At 42.1% G+C, this 13132-nt stretch overlaps 1 protein-coding gene across 1 annotated transcript; it reads left to right on the top strand.

The window, feature by feature from the left end:
- The first annotated feature begins 738 nt into the window (after window positions 1-738).
- Window positions 739-11753, top strand: LOC148110143 (uncharacterized). Its single transcript, XM_087861903.1, has 5 exons — window positions 739-808; window positions 2356-2496; window positions 4076-4216; window positions 9603-9752; window positions 10958-11753. Exons 1-5 carry the CDS (start codon window positions 739-741, stop codon window positions 11650-11652), a joined length of 1197 nt encoding a protein of 398 aa, XP_087718029.1. The 3' UTR covers window positions 11653-11753.
- Window positions 11754-13132: the final 1379 nt, after the last annotated feature.

The following is a 13132-nucleotide window of genomic DNA, read 5'->3' as shown; positions in this document are numbered from 1 at the left end:
GACTTTCTCTTTCCCCAAACGTCTGGGGAAGAAATTAGGAAAAGAGTAGCACAAGAGACAGTGGCTTGTTGTAAAACTACATGAGACTCTTCCCAGTAGTGGGGGAAATTCAGTATATTTAGGGTTGTATAGAATGATGAAATGTCCTCAAATCCACACCTGTCCAACAATATATACTTCAACTATAACTGTTTCACCTAAGTTAAATAGGATTACTAATAAGATCTTACGTTAACTGTTTTCTATCATTCAGGCATGGTTCTCAGCCTAGTTCTCTCAGGTATTGCCTTATCTTCTGTGTGGGGAGATTTAGTAATGTGGTTACTGTAGACACATAAACGAGTGTTTTTTGTTTAATCCAAGTCACCTATTCTCTTGTTTTGATATCAAGTGCAAGATACACAAATTCAAGCTGATGCGAGTTTCCAGTGGATGAACGCAGTTGCTCTAGTCAGTTGGTTGTGGCAGTCCTTCAGTCCTTTGAGTGCCAGCTGGGTCACTGAGGTGCACTGATGTAATGCACAGGTCACAGAATACTGATGCTTACTTGCATCACAATAGCCCTTGATGGTATACTGAGTGCTGGTCAGGACAGTGGTTCAGTGAGAAAGTAGTTTCTCAAGTGGTTTGTTGTTCTTGATTATACTAGTTTGATTCTTTGTTATCATTAGCTGACTTTTTGAGAGCAGTTTTAGGGAGAAAGGCACTGATTGGAGTCCCTCTGTGAAGAGGTGAACCATGAAGCAGAAACAGAAAAGGAAACATCTGGAAAGCCCATACTCCCCCCCAACTGCCAAAAAGTCAAAAGGTATGTGTGAAGCATCTTCTCTGAGCATAAGGTAACAAGGAATTGTCTCTAAAGAAAGAGGGAGAGAGGATTCCTAACTGTGGTAAGGGAGAGAAGGAGAGAAGACGGGGAGGGATGTGTATATACTGGTCTTTCTGAGGACTCAGGTAGTCTGAGAGTAAAGAGAACGTTCAAACGACCCAATCTTTATCTCTGCAGCTGAGGACCTGTGATCACAGACATAGTGGTTGATTAGTACAGTTTTTGTTGAAAAGTTTTTTTTCCTTCATTTCTGCGTAAGGGCATTGGTTAAGTATATGATGTTATTAAATTCTTCTGGTAGTACTTTCTCCTGTTAATGAAGAAGAAAATGTGGCTCATAGAGGTGAGAAAAAAAATTTTTTTAAAAGCACTTAAAATTGGTTTGTACAGGGATGAGAGTATAGGCCAGAATTTACTTACAGAGAAGCAAAAAAGAGAAGTTTTGTCTGAGACGATGAGAACATAAGTGTGGGGCTCCTATGTGAAATGTAAGGAAGAGGCAGAATCCACACACACCACTGTGTAACCATAATGATAAAAGTGAGGAGATAGTTTGTTTCTTTCTGAAAAAATGGAAAACTGTAAGTTCTGGTTACTATGGAGACCAGAAGTAAACAAGTAACTTTTGTGAGTCAGAATCATTTTTCAGTGGTGGGAGGGACAGATGGATAACTTGGTATTTCCAACAGTGTTTGGGATTTCTGGGCAGAGAGGCCTAGAAAGTGAGGTTGTCTGCATTTCACCCTCAATAAAATGAGGGCATGTTGAGAATTTTTTTTTGAGTGTAAAGTATGAGACCAGTAAAACATGCACTCACAACCATGCGTTCACATAGACACACGTGTAGAATGTAAATACACCAGGAAAAGGTAATTAATATAAAATATAATTGTCCTTTTACTCTGTACCAGGTCCAATTATTTGCTTCTCAACAACACATTGCATCCCTACTTCATTAGAGTAGATTTGGCCTTTGTAACTAATACAAAAGTAAATTTGTTTCTTGCTTATGTAACAATTCAGGGTGTATGAAAGGAGTATGACAAGTCTCCTGGGCTGATGGAAACTTTGCCATCATTAACATGAGCTTTCAAATAGACCCTGGGTTATCAACACCCCAGTCCACTTAAAAGTGAAGAGTGTGGAGGGACACAGAGGAGGTGTTTATGATTATGTCTGCAAGTGGCTCATGTCATTTCCACTCATTTTCCATTTTAGAAAACTTAATCACATGATCAAAACTGCCACAAGAGATGTGGATAAATACAGTCTAGTAGTATGTCCAGGTAGTAAGGAATTAGCTTGCACTTTCTGCTCCATTTACAAAGAACACACCTTGTACAAACCCAACTACTCCTAATATAAACACAACCAATGAATCATATTATGCTCTTCATGAAAAAAGAGGCCATGTGTGTTCACTAAACATGTCACATAGTAGGTTCTTCTTGTTTGCTTAATGGGTGGATAAATGCACAAACACTAACCGTGGACCACATCTCTATTATTTTTATGTAATTTCTCAGCAAATCTGAATTTACAAGACAATCTGCAGTATAAACACCAGGCAGTGGCCTCAACTTCAGCCCAGATAGCAAAGGAGGCTTCATCTTCTTCCTCAGAGTACTTCTCCTGCATCTCTTCAGAAGACAAGCTTGCTGGTGCTGGTAAGGAGAGTGTATTGAATAAATTGGGATCTAGGCAGAGGCCAGAGATGAACTCAGTGATTCTGCCCAGCAGTTGATACAAGGCTGCCCAATACGGAAAGAAACTCAAACTGTGTCTCCGTCTTCTTCCGTGATCCACAGAAACCATCAGCTGCCAGGGAAAAATCCTTAAAAGGATTGGAGTAATCCCAAAAAGATCAGCAGAGAGCAGTGTTATTTTGAGGAAATGGTGAAAGAGGGTCTGGGTATGAGAATTTTATCAGAGAAACATGGAACGGTATGTCAATATAAGCCAGTAAAAGCATTTAGGTTATCAGGAAGGTTTGAAATAGGCCAGAAGTGGTCAGATCCTCAAGAGCTGGACTTGAGGTGGAGTATAGAGACATCCAGTCCAGACCCATCCCTCTCATGTATTTTGATGGCCTGTTTTCTGAAATTCATCCCTATACAGACTCTTTGCACTCTTTATCCTCATCATTCAATTCCTTATGATCTTCTACTTCTAAATTCTCTATGCCATGTTTTTGTCCCTACCATAAAAACAGTGGTAATTTCTCTGACTTCTAAAACCCTAGTTATCCCTGTTTTTAAATTTCATAGAAGCATACAATGTATAGTTTGTGTCTGGTTCCTTTCACTCACCATTAAATTTGTGAAATTTATCTAATTTATGTAAACTCTTACACAGTCTTCTCTACACCCCCATTTACTTTGGATATTCACATAGTCTCAAAGCTCGTGTATTCTTTCTCTTACAACTTTTGACTTTTACGTCCTCTAATGTTCTTTCATTATTCCCTTAGATTTCACAAATACACCAATTCTAGTGTCAAAGAGAATATTCCTAATAATTACCTGATACATCGAAATCCTATAGCAACATCTAAATACCCAAATCCGTAGTCATAGGACATGGAATCTACACTCATGGATATGTGCTAAACTCAAACACACATAACACACATACCATTTTCACTCACACAATATACACCCCATATTCAAATTCACAAACACCAAAATCAGTTACACATTAAGCCCTGGCTCTGTGTTAACCAACGTGTCAGGAACTTACACAGACAAAGCTCATTACATCCATCACACCATTATGCTGCAATAGGTGCCTAATACACATATCAGACCCACCCATAGGAGATGATGATAATATTAAACAGTTAATAATGAGCAGTGAGCTTGGTTAACATGGCAACAGAGACACGGACATAATAAAGAATATGTTCTTCAAAAATAAAACTTCATCACTCATCTCATTTGAGGTTGTAAATCTCTAGGAGGTAGAATGCAGAGGGTAAAAGTGTAACAGTTGTAAAGGAAGGCTAATGGTACTGAAAATCCTAACCAAGGTGAATGAATATCAGGAGCCATGGTGTAGCAGGATCCAGAGAGAAGAACAGGATACTGAAATATGCCAATTCTCTGCCCAAACTAAAGTAACTATTTAAGGACAAAATAAGTATTTCCATGGTGGGGGGTGGGGAGGGAAGAGTACGTTAGGGAGAAGAGTGTACGAGGGGAGCACAATGGAACCAGGTGTTTTTATGACTTTAATTCAATTTTTTAGGAACCTCAAGATTACACACACATGATTCACCACCTGGCCGCTCTTTGGAAGACAGTCGTCCGGTCTCTGAGGCCAGAAGTGGATCCTCTGAATCGGAATACTTCTCCTGTTACTCCTCCTTGTATCATCTCTCTTCTGCTGGTAAGGAGAAAGGAAGGACCTCTAAAGTCTAGGCAGGTGAAGAAAGTGGGAGTCTGGACAGATCTATAAACATCCAGCTCAGTATCTCTCCTCAGCCAGTGGGAGAAAGGTGCACATTGGGCCCAGTTATAATCTTAGCCTCCTCTCTTATTTGGGAATACAGGTCTCTTGTTTCCATACCCTCAAGAGGAACCCATTACAAACACTTTTCCCTTTTAGGGGGTAGAGAGGAACTCTGCATACGTTTTGTGGAAAATATCATTTATTGAGGGAAGAAGTGGAATTCATTGGCACAGTATCCACAATTGCTGTAGTGTCAGTTAAACCTACAAGTGAAAAATTAATGTAGAATTAAACCCTAGCTTGTAGTATTCTATTCTAGAAATATCGGGCCACAGAAAATGTAAAAGAGCTCCGAATCGATAGTCATCCATGTTAAAGGGTCCTATGGTAATGACTTACTGAACATGAACTCGCAATCTAAAACCACAAAGCACGTAATCTAAGGTAGATTCTGCAAACACAGTGAACACTAAGTTTTAGCTTCAAAGAAGTTCATTTAATTGAACAGTGCTGTAGGGATGGTAAATAAGAATGTTTCCAGTTATTAAAGATGTAAAAATGTAAAACACTACCATGAAAAGAGATTAAAAAACCTGAAGTTTTATAAAATGAAAAATAATGTTCTAGAAATTATAAAAAATGTGGATGAGTTAAATATCACATTTGACACAGATGAAAAGAAAATTTGTGACCAGAAGGATAGAGCTAGGGAATTACCTACAGATATAAATCGGAGAGGTCAATAAATGGGAAATGTGGAAGATGGATTAAGGTAAATGAGGATAAAATGTGAAAGTATGTCATATCAAACTGAGGTTTGTGAAGAGTAAAAGTCAGACAAAGAGATAATTGCCAATTTTTTCAGAATGATTGGAGATACAAATCCTTAGAATCAGGAAGCATTGTTAGGAAGCTCACTACAGGAAAGGCAAACATAAATCCACACCTAAGTACACTAACACCAACATTCAGAACCTCAATAAAAAAGACCTTAAAGCAATTGGACAGAAGCTCACAGTCCTTCAAAAGAATGGTGATTTGTCAGAGATTGTAGAAACCTAATGACCGTATAAAATAATGCGCTGAAGGAAAAGAACAGTCGCATCATAAAGAATAAGGGTGAAAAAAAAGACGTTCTTCAGATAAAAAGTAGAAGTAATAAAGTATAAAAAGTTAAAAACACCAACTCTATCAGAAAGATGTGACGGAACACAGGAACAAAAGATGAGCTGAGAAGTCTGTGACTGAATGGAGGTAGGTTTTGATGATTTACACCCCAAACCAGTAATCACCAGTTGAGCGATGAGCAACAAAACAGGTGTAACTGAAGCACTAGATGACGGTCACACGTAGCAGGACTGGGAGTTCACGTGTTCTAGGCTCTTTATTTCGCACAAAGAGTGGGTAGCGCCATTGACTCAAATGAGCAACTCTGCACTCAGAAAAGAAATTGGGTAAATAGAGCCTTCCCATTTGTAAAGCCCCCCCGTCAGTCCAGAGTATGTGGAGATCCTTATTTTAAGGTTAATATATTTATTATCAGCTATCAAATGCTTTATCAAATTACCACAAACTTAGTGGATTAAAGACAACAAAAATGTATTCTGTTACAGTTCTAGAGGTCAGAAGTCTAAAATACGGCATACGGACCCCACCATCTAATCCAAAATAATCTCCCCATCTCAGGGTCCTTAATTTAATAGTATCTGCAAAGTCCCCTGGTCCTTACAAAGTAACATTACAGATTCTGGGGATGGGATACGGGCATCTTTGGGTCAGGCATCATTCAGCCCATAACAGCTAAAATGAGATGCATTACACACAATGACAAATGGGTAGTCAGGTAAACAAATATTAAAATATATTGACTGTACTCTGTGATAGCACAGTTCCAAGACACACTGCAGGGCTCTCCATAAAGATAAAGTACATACATTATATCCAACTAGCCATCAACACTTGGGAAAAATGAAAAATTGTCCAATACTTCTATTTTGGAGCTTGGGCCAGAAAAGAGACTGTAGTGTCCATGTGCGTCTGACAAAGAGTGAGCCATCCAAATGCATTGAATGTATGAAACATTGGATATATCTCTTCAATTCAATTTACAGAAACCTTAAAGGAAAAAAAGGATGCTGCAGAGCCTGGTCATTGTTCCCTGCAGGAAGAAAACAATGTCGTCTCCAAAGGCATGTCTGACAATAAGAGTACCTGTGAGTAGAGATATCTGGGCTGTAGGTGGGAAGATAAACTCAGTGTGAACCAGGGAAGGTGAACTCTGTTGGTAAGAGTGTGGACAGCCCTCTGACAACCAGTGTGAAATGGGCCAGCAAGGGCCAGATAGAGCCTCTAAGGAGAAACCAGTAGATTTCACTTTTTTCTCTGAGGAGCGAGCTCCTTAGCATATGTCCTTTCGTGGGTGAAGAAGGGGCAGAGATTTGAAAGGGGTCCTCAGATTCTTCCTCCAACAACCTTCTCCCTCATAAACACACAGAAATCTTGATTCCATCACACCCACCACAGGACTTGGCACAATGTCCTCTCACATTTGCCCCTATTAACACTCATCCCTGCATTTCCCATTCTCTGCCCCCATGTCCTTGCAGTCTCAGACACACTCAGAAGCTCAGATCCTCATGTCTTGAACCTTTACATCTCATTTGGCAGCATATGCATTCCTCAAGTTTGCTTTCTCTAACATCCTTCCTTAGATACTCTAATCTCGAACTCACACATGTAATCTCACTCTTGTAGAATTTCTTATTTCACATTAACAATGCACGAAGCCAACACAATCATGTAACATCTTGTAAAACTCCTCCGTTTCCAGTCGCTTAGGCCCCTCACATAATTCCACAATCTGGGAGCTCCCATGAAGTCTTGCATCCATCCTTCACATGGTCGGTCTGAACTGCTTTCACTATCTCAGCAGATATCACGAAATTACCCAGGTCCATACCTCTCTCACAAAGCAAATTGATATTATGTAACCACTTGAACTTCAATAGTACATGACACACAGATCACTCGATAGGGAAGACGTACTGCCTGTACATCCAGAGAAGGATGCTACAGTGTCACCCAACACATGACACTCACACTACCTTCACATATGGCCATGTCACCCCTACACACTCCACATAGAATTGTTGAGGAAACATGACAGACACATACACACATCAGGCTGTACTCACCAAACATGGTACACATACTAGGTCTCTAGAAAATATACCACCCCCACTGACTTGTCCCATCCCTATATCAACATGACCTACCCTATACCAACTGGACCTACTCTCCAGTGACCTAAGAGACAAAGTAGATGCATTTAAAATTGGGTTATAAGCTTAACTGAAGTTTTTAAACCTAGGAAGAGACTTAATATGTTTGAGTAATTTATCAGGGACAAAAATTTACCTACTTCCTGAAAGTGGAGTTTGGAAATGTAGATTAGGAGGAAGAAAACCTAACTGGCAATTTTCGTGATATGTTTAAATTCATGGTAGAGGTAAAGATGATCCCAGAAATACACATATTTTCCTAGGAAAATAACCAACAGCCTAGAATTTAGCTGCTAATTGGGAAGGTTTAAAGGTAGGCGTATGAGTATGGTAAGTATAGATGTAAAAATTGATCAGAACAGTGTGTGGGGAATGTGATGAGGGAATGTGAGGCCCACCGACTGGGCCAAGCGACAGCTGAGCTGTTTGGCAGTCAGTAGCTTCTGACAGGGGAGCTGTGCCCAGTGCTGGGAGGTGTGGTCTGGAGTCAGCTTTGGGGATCCTACTGGAGTCGCCTGGTCCTGCAGAGCTGTGCAGCAGAGCCCTCAGTGAGGTCCCACAGGAGCAGATATCTGGAACAGGAGGCCAAAGGACCAGGAGTGGAAGTCGGTCAGTTCTTTCCTGTAAATTCTAACCCTCCCAGGAAGCAACAGGACTTTCATATCATAAACCACAGCTGGCAGACTGAAGATCTTTATTGACATTCTCCAAATTTATTCTTGTGGTAAACAGAGTAGTAATAATATGGGCACCTTACCATGTACCAGGCAAGAATTTGAGCCTCTGATCCATGGCAGAAAGCAACATTAGGCTCTCATAGGTAACCACACATTTCATTCCAGCAAATATTTTTAGATACCTAGATTTTAGAACTTAGAACACAAACTAGACTATAATCTTCATGGGGACAAGTGCCGTGTGTGTTATTATATGTGGTATTTCTTGAACATTGAATGAAGGCAAAAAATATCGATCTGATTTTCCCTCTCTTTCCCATAAATCTTAAACACAGATGAAGACATTCCACCTCCTGGACCCTCTGGGTTGGCCCAAGGCCATGGCCAGGTGGCAGAGGATTCAGACTCAGAATACTTCTCCTGTGTCTCTTCTGCAAACAAGCTCATTCACAGTGGTATGTGGTGGGGGGGTGGGACGCTGAGGGGGAATCAGGCAGGGAAGTGAGGCAGCATGTTAGCCAAAAATTATAATTAAGTGCCCGTGCTCAGCAATGGCCATAAATGACCCCTTCGCTCAAGGACTGCCCAAGGTCTCTTTTCCTAATTAATAAGCAGAAATGTACCCTGTCAGCATCACTGACTTCTTTGGAAGAAGCTCTTAAAGGATCTGAATTGGAAGATTAAAAATACAAGAGAAATGTAGAAATACATTTCCAGAAAAGGAGTTTGGGCCAAGTCTGTAAAGTCTTAATTTGAACATCTCCAGCACCAGGGTTCCCTAGAAACCCTGAAAATTTATTTTATCTCTATCTATAATATCTTTATATCTATCTTTCTGCCTTTCTACCTATCTATTCTCTCTTTATTATATATATGTGCATTGTATAGATAGATATCAGTATAGAAGTAGATAGATACACATGCAGAATTCTTCGTAAAACTTGCACCCCATGCCCCCTAATTGCACAGTTTCTCATGAGGAAAATCAAGCTAAGAATATCCAACTTTAGTGACTGCACACTGTTTTACAGGCATGGTTCTTTCTAAGTGTTCAGTATTCTCTACACATCTCCAGAAATCTCACATGCAAGATACTCAGTATTATGGGCATCCACCATAAACACAATTTTAATAATTGTTATTTACTTATATTTTGGAGTAAGTGAAGTTTTAAAAGGTTAAGTCACCTTAAAATTGTAGAGCTTCAACTGAGGAAATCACCTTTAATTTCCATGAGAGCAAGTCTCGTGTGTGGTAATGATGTCTAACTTATAATGTCCACTCGATGTGGCTCTTTTGAATGGACACAGACTCCAGAAATTGCCACATCTCAATGTATTGTTTTGTTTTTATTCCATTCGCCAGAATTCTGGAAGAGTCAGGAGGATGCCCCTCAGCCTGAGTCATCTGTGGCGGTCCCTCCTAGCAGTGAGACAGCAGGAGAAAAGTCCTCTGTCTCAGAATACTTCTCTTGTGTCTCCTCTCTATCTAAGCTCGTTCCTGCTAATGAGGATGGTAAGGGAAATACACAGGTGAGGTCTGAGCATGGATGGGAGGTACAACTGAGCTGCTCAGCCCAAGCCATTTAACTCTCCACTTAAAAGCAGAAAAGGGCTTCAGGGCAGAGGCACTAGGACTGAAGCCTCTGCAAAGGGACAAGAAAGGGAGTGTGCCTTTAAGGAGAGGCCCAGTTACTCATGAGCGCTGGGACAGCTGCGGGTCTGGTAGAGCGCCGCGCTGGTGTGAGCATTTCATCACACTCTTTCCCCTCAGATGAGCACGAACTCATATCCTCACACACACTGCTGCATCTTCCTTCCTACCAGTTATGGTCCCATTTCTCCTTCCTTTTACTTTTAGACGCGCCTGCATTCCTCATTAAGCTTCCCATTCTCTAGTAGCATCATGCAGGTACGCCCTCATACCCTCGCTCCTTCACACACTCAGACTCACCCATTTACACGCTAATCCCATAGGGAATTTACATCCCTTCACACAGATCACCTGTTTTAACTCCCTCACACTAGGCCAAACTGCAGAAAATTGATAGACCCTGAGGAGGAGGCACTTTCATATAGAGCCTCTCTCTTCCATGTGCCACTTCACGCATGAAGACGTCGGCACTTCACAGAGCGGCATGTTCCGGGGGCTCAGGTCACTTCTGCTAACACTCTCCTGCTGTCTCATGACAAGAAATGGCACCACTCCTGTACTTGTTCACATGCACTGTCACACTGTGTAACACACATGCACACACTCATTCACTGTCACCTTGCACCAACATCAAAAACACTCACCAGGGGCTCCTGGGTGGCTCAGTCATTTGAGCGGCCAACTCTTGGTTTCGGCTCCGGTCATGATCTCAGGATCATGAGATCGAGCCCCCACACCAGGCTCCATACTCAGCAGAGAGTCTGCTTGTCCCTTTCCCTCCACTCTTCCTCTCTCTCTCAAAAAAAGAACAAAAAACAAAAAAAACCCATTCACCAGATGTGTCCAAAAACACACATGCAACTCACAAGACATACCACACCCTCATTCCCACATAGTTACACCGTGTGCACACCTCAAATAAAACATAGCACTCACAGAATTCTGAAATATCCCATGTATATATACTCCTGTGCCACATGTCTTCATAGGAATATTCTCATGTCCATCTTGACTCCTCCAGACATCACATACTTACTCTGTCTTATGTTTGAAATTTTCTTTCCTAGGAGTCCCTCAAACACACCAAGATGTTTCCCATGTTGGACACTCCCAGGAATGTGAGACTTCCTCCCCCTTTCCACATGTCTCCTTTCCATTCCATTTGGTCCATGATCCTGAGCCCTCCACGTCCTCAGTACACACAGAAAAGGAAAGGCTCATGAAAGTTTACTACATGCATGTCCAAATGAAAAGGGGGGTGGCCGTTTTATGTGATCCAGAGGAAGGGCTGGAGCCCCCCTCCAAGAAGACAAAAATAGAAGAAATGACTTTTCCTGAAAAGGTCCAGGCAGAAGTCACCCCCTCTCATGCATGTACGAAGGAACTCCTAACTGACAGTGAGTCCAGCTGGAATAATGAAGCCCAAGAGTTAAAGGAGGAAGCTGACAGTCTCGCAGAGCCTCCAGCTGTGGAGGAGTGTTCCAGAGCCAAGACACCTGAATGGCTCGTGGCCCTGGATAGTGGCTTCAGGTGCATGGCCTGCTGCCGGGTCTTTCCCAGCTTAGAGGTCCTCCGGGAGCACGTGAAGCATGGCGTCAGTGAGGGCTTCAGCTGCCGTACTTTCCATCTGGCCTTGACTTGGCTGAAGAACAAGAAAAGGGTAGAGACAGAGAAGACTAGTCAGACAAAGAATACCAAGAAGACAACACACAGATGCCAGAAGGAGAAACATTTTGGCATGAAGTTGTCTTCATCCAAATAAACAGACTCTTTTCAGCCCCTAAAAGAGAAGCAGTAGAGTAGGCCAGACTCTACTGAGGGGGCTTTATCTTCTCTAAGCAGCCCTAGGACCCACCTTTCTTCATGCACATCTTCCACCACCACCAGTCCCAGCACACCACCACCAGGAGCAGAGAACCCCTTGCAAGTCTCTCCACTGCTCTCCGAAGGAGGAGGGAGAAGAAGGCAGTTCACACCATGCAGAACAGCAAGATGGTCGCATGCAAACTAAAGAGCAGTGAATACCGGCATATCGTCTCCACCATCACCCTGAAAAAAGGAGACTCATTGGGAGGGGAAACTGCTGGGAGCTGGACTGTAAAAGAGGTGAGGGCACTAGGGATAAGGAGAGCACCTCAAGGAATCTTGGGACTCAGGGTTCTGAGACAAGGTGGCATCGCCAGAGATGCCTTCCACGGTTCCATAAGAACTGTGATGAATAATTGCCTTCAGAGGTATATGTACTTGGGGGTAGAATGCTTGCTTGACGACAAATTACTGGCACTGCTTCATTTCTGTACCCTTTGAGGAGACAGGAGTAAAGACCTGACTAGTAGTTCACGAGGGCAGAGAAGCCCAGGCCCATCATTCCTAGATAGACCAAATGTCACAGGAGTCGCATCCCTTTGCCTGCCTCCCTTTCAAGAGGTGCAGGGCAAAGCAGAAACAAGCTTTCTATCCTGGAGGAAGGGTTGGTATGCAGGCTAGTCATAGTCCTGCCCTTTTCCTGGGTGAGAGTGAGATCTCAGATATCATGTTGTGAGTTTCATACCCAGAAGAACCTACTGGAGAGTTACAACCACTAGAAAGAAACAACCAGAGGACTCCTATTTTTTCCCCCTTGATATGTACTAGGAGCCAGTAGTTCTGGCTCCTTCCTTTAAAGTGTCAGATGCAACTGGAGAAAGAGAGGGGTAGAGGCTACCCTTCTGCCTTGGACCATTTCTGGCAACTTTCTTTCTTTTTTTTTTTCTTTTTCTCCCTTAGAACGAGAACAAGCAGGGGGAGGGGGCAGAGGGAGAGAAAGAATCTTAAGCAGCCTCCCCACCCAGTGCGGAGCCTGATGCGGGGCTCAGTCTGATGACCCTGAGATGATGAACTGAGCTGAAATCAAAAGTCGGATGCTTAACCAACTGAGCCACCCAGGCACCCCAATTTCTGGCAACTTTTAATGTGTTGCTTCCTGGAGGATCCCTATATTCTTTTATAAAGGTTCACAATTCCCACATCTTATTCTTTATTTTTGTTATAGCATCAAGTGCCTTGTTCTAAGGGATCATTTGAGGGGTTAAACACAGACGAAGCTGCAAAGACATTGCAAAGACAGCTTTGTACTGCAATGAATGAGAGTATGTCTTTTAGTTAATGGGACAAAGCAAGGGCTCTTCTTCCAGGCTCTAAAAGTCAGAATGGAACCTGGGAATTGCCCTGAATTTTTTTAATCATGTAGAGTGAATGAACAT

Source organism: Ursus americanus, chromosome 5 (assembly GCF_024610735.1).
Source record: "Ursus americanus isolate L20-20 chromosome 5, mUrsAme1.1.p, whole genome shotgun sequence".
In the NCBI taxonomy this organism is placed as follows: Eukaryota; Metazoa; Chordata; class Mammalia; order Carnivora; family Ursidae; genus Ursus; species Ursus americanus.
The sequence above is the reverse complement of the archived record's forward strand: the minus strand, read 5'-3'. Positions and strand labels throughout refer to the sequence as shown.

What these genes read in the sequence shown, in the direction of transcription:
- LOC148110143 (XM_087861903.1), top strand. Translation starts at nt 739, where the DNA reads ATGAAGCAGAAACAGAAAAGGAAACATCTGGAAAGCCCATACTCCCCC. An exon ending in AACTGCCAAAAAGTCAAAAG is followed by an intron (nt 809 to 2,355) that starts GTATGTGTGAAG and finishes GTAATTTCTCAG; the next exon opens with CAAATCTGAATTTACAAGAC. An exon ending in AGACAAGCTTGCTGGTGCTG is followed by an intron (nt 2,497 to 4,075) that starts GTAAGGAGAGTG and finishes TCAATTTTTTAG; the next exon opens with GAACCTCAAGATTACACACA.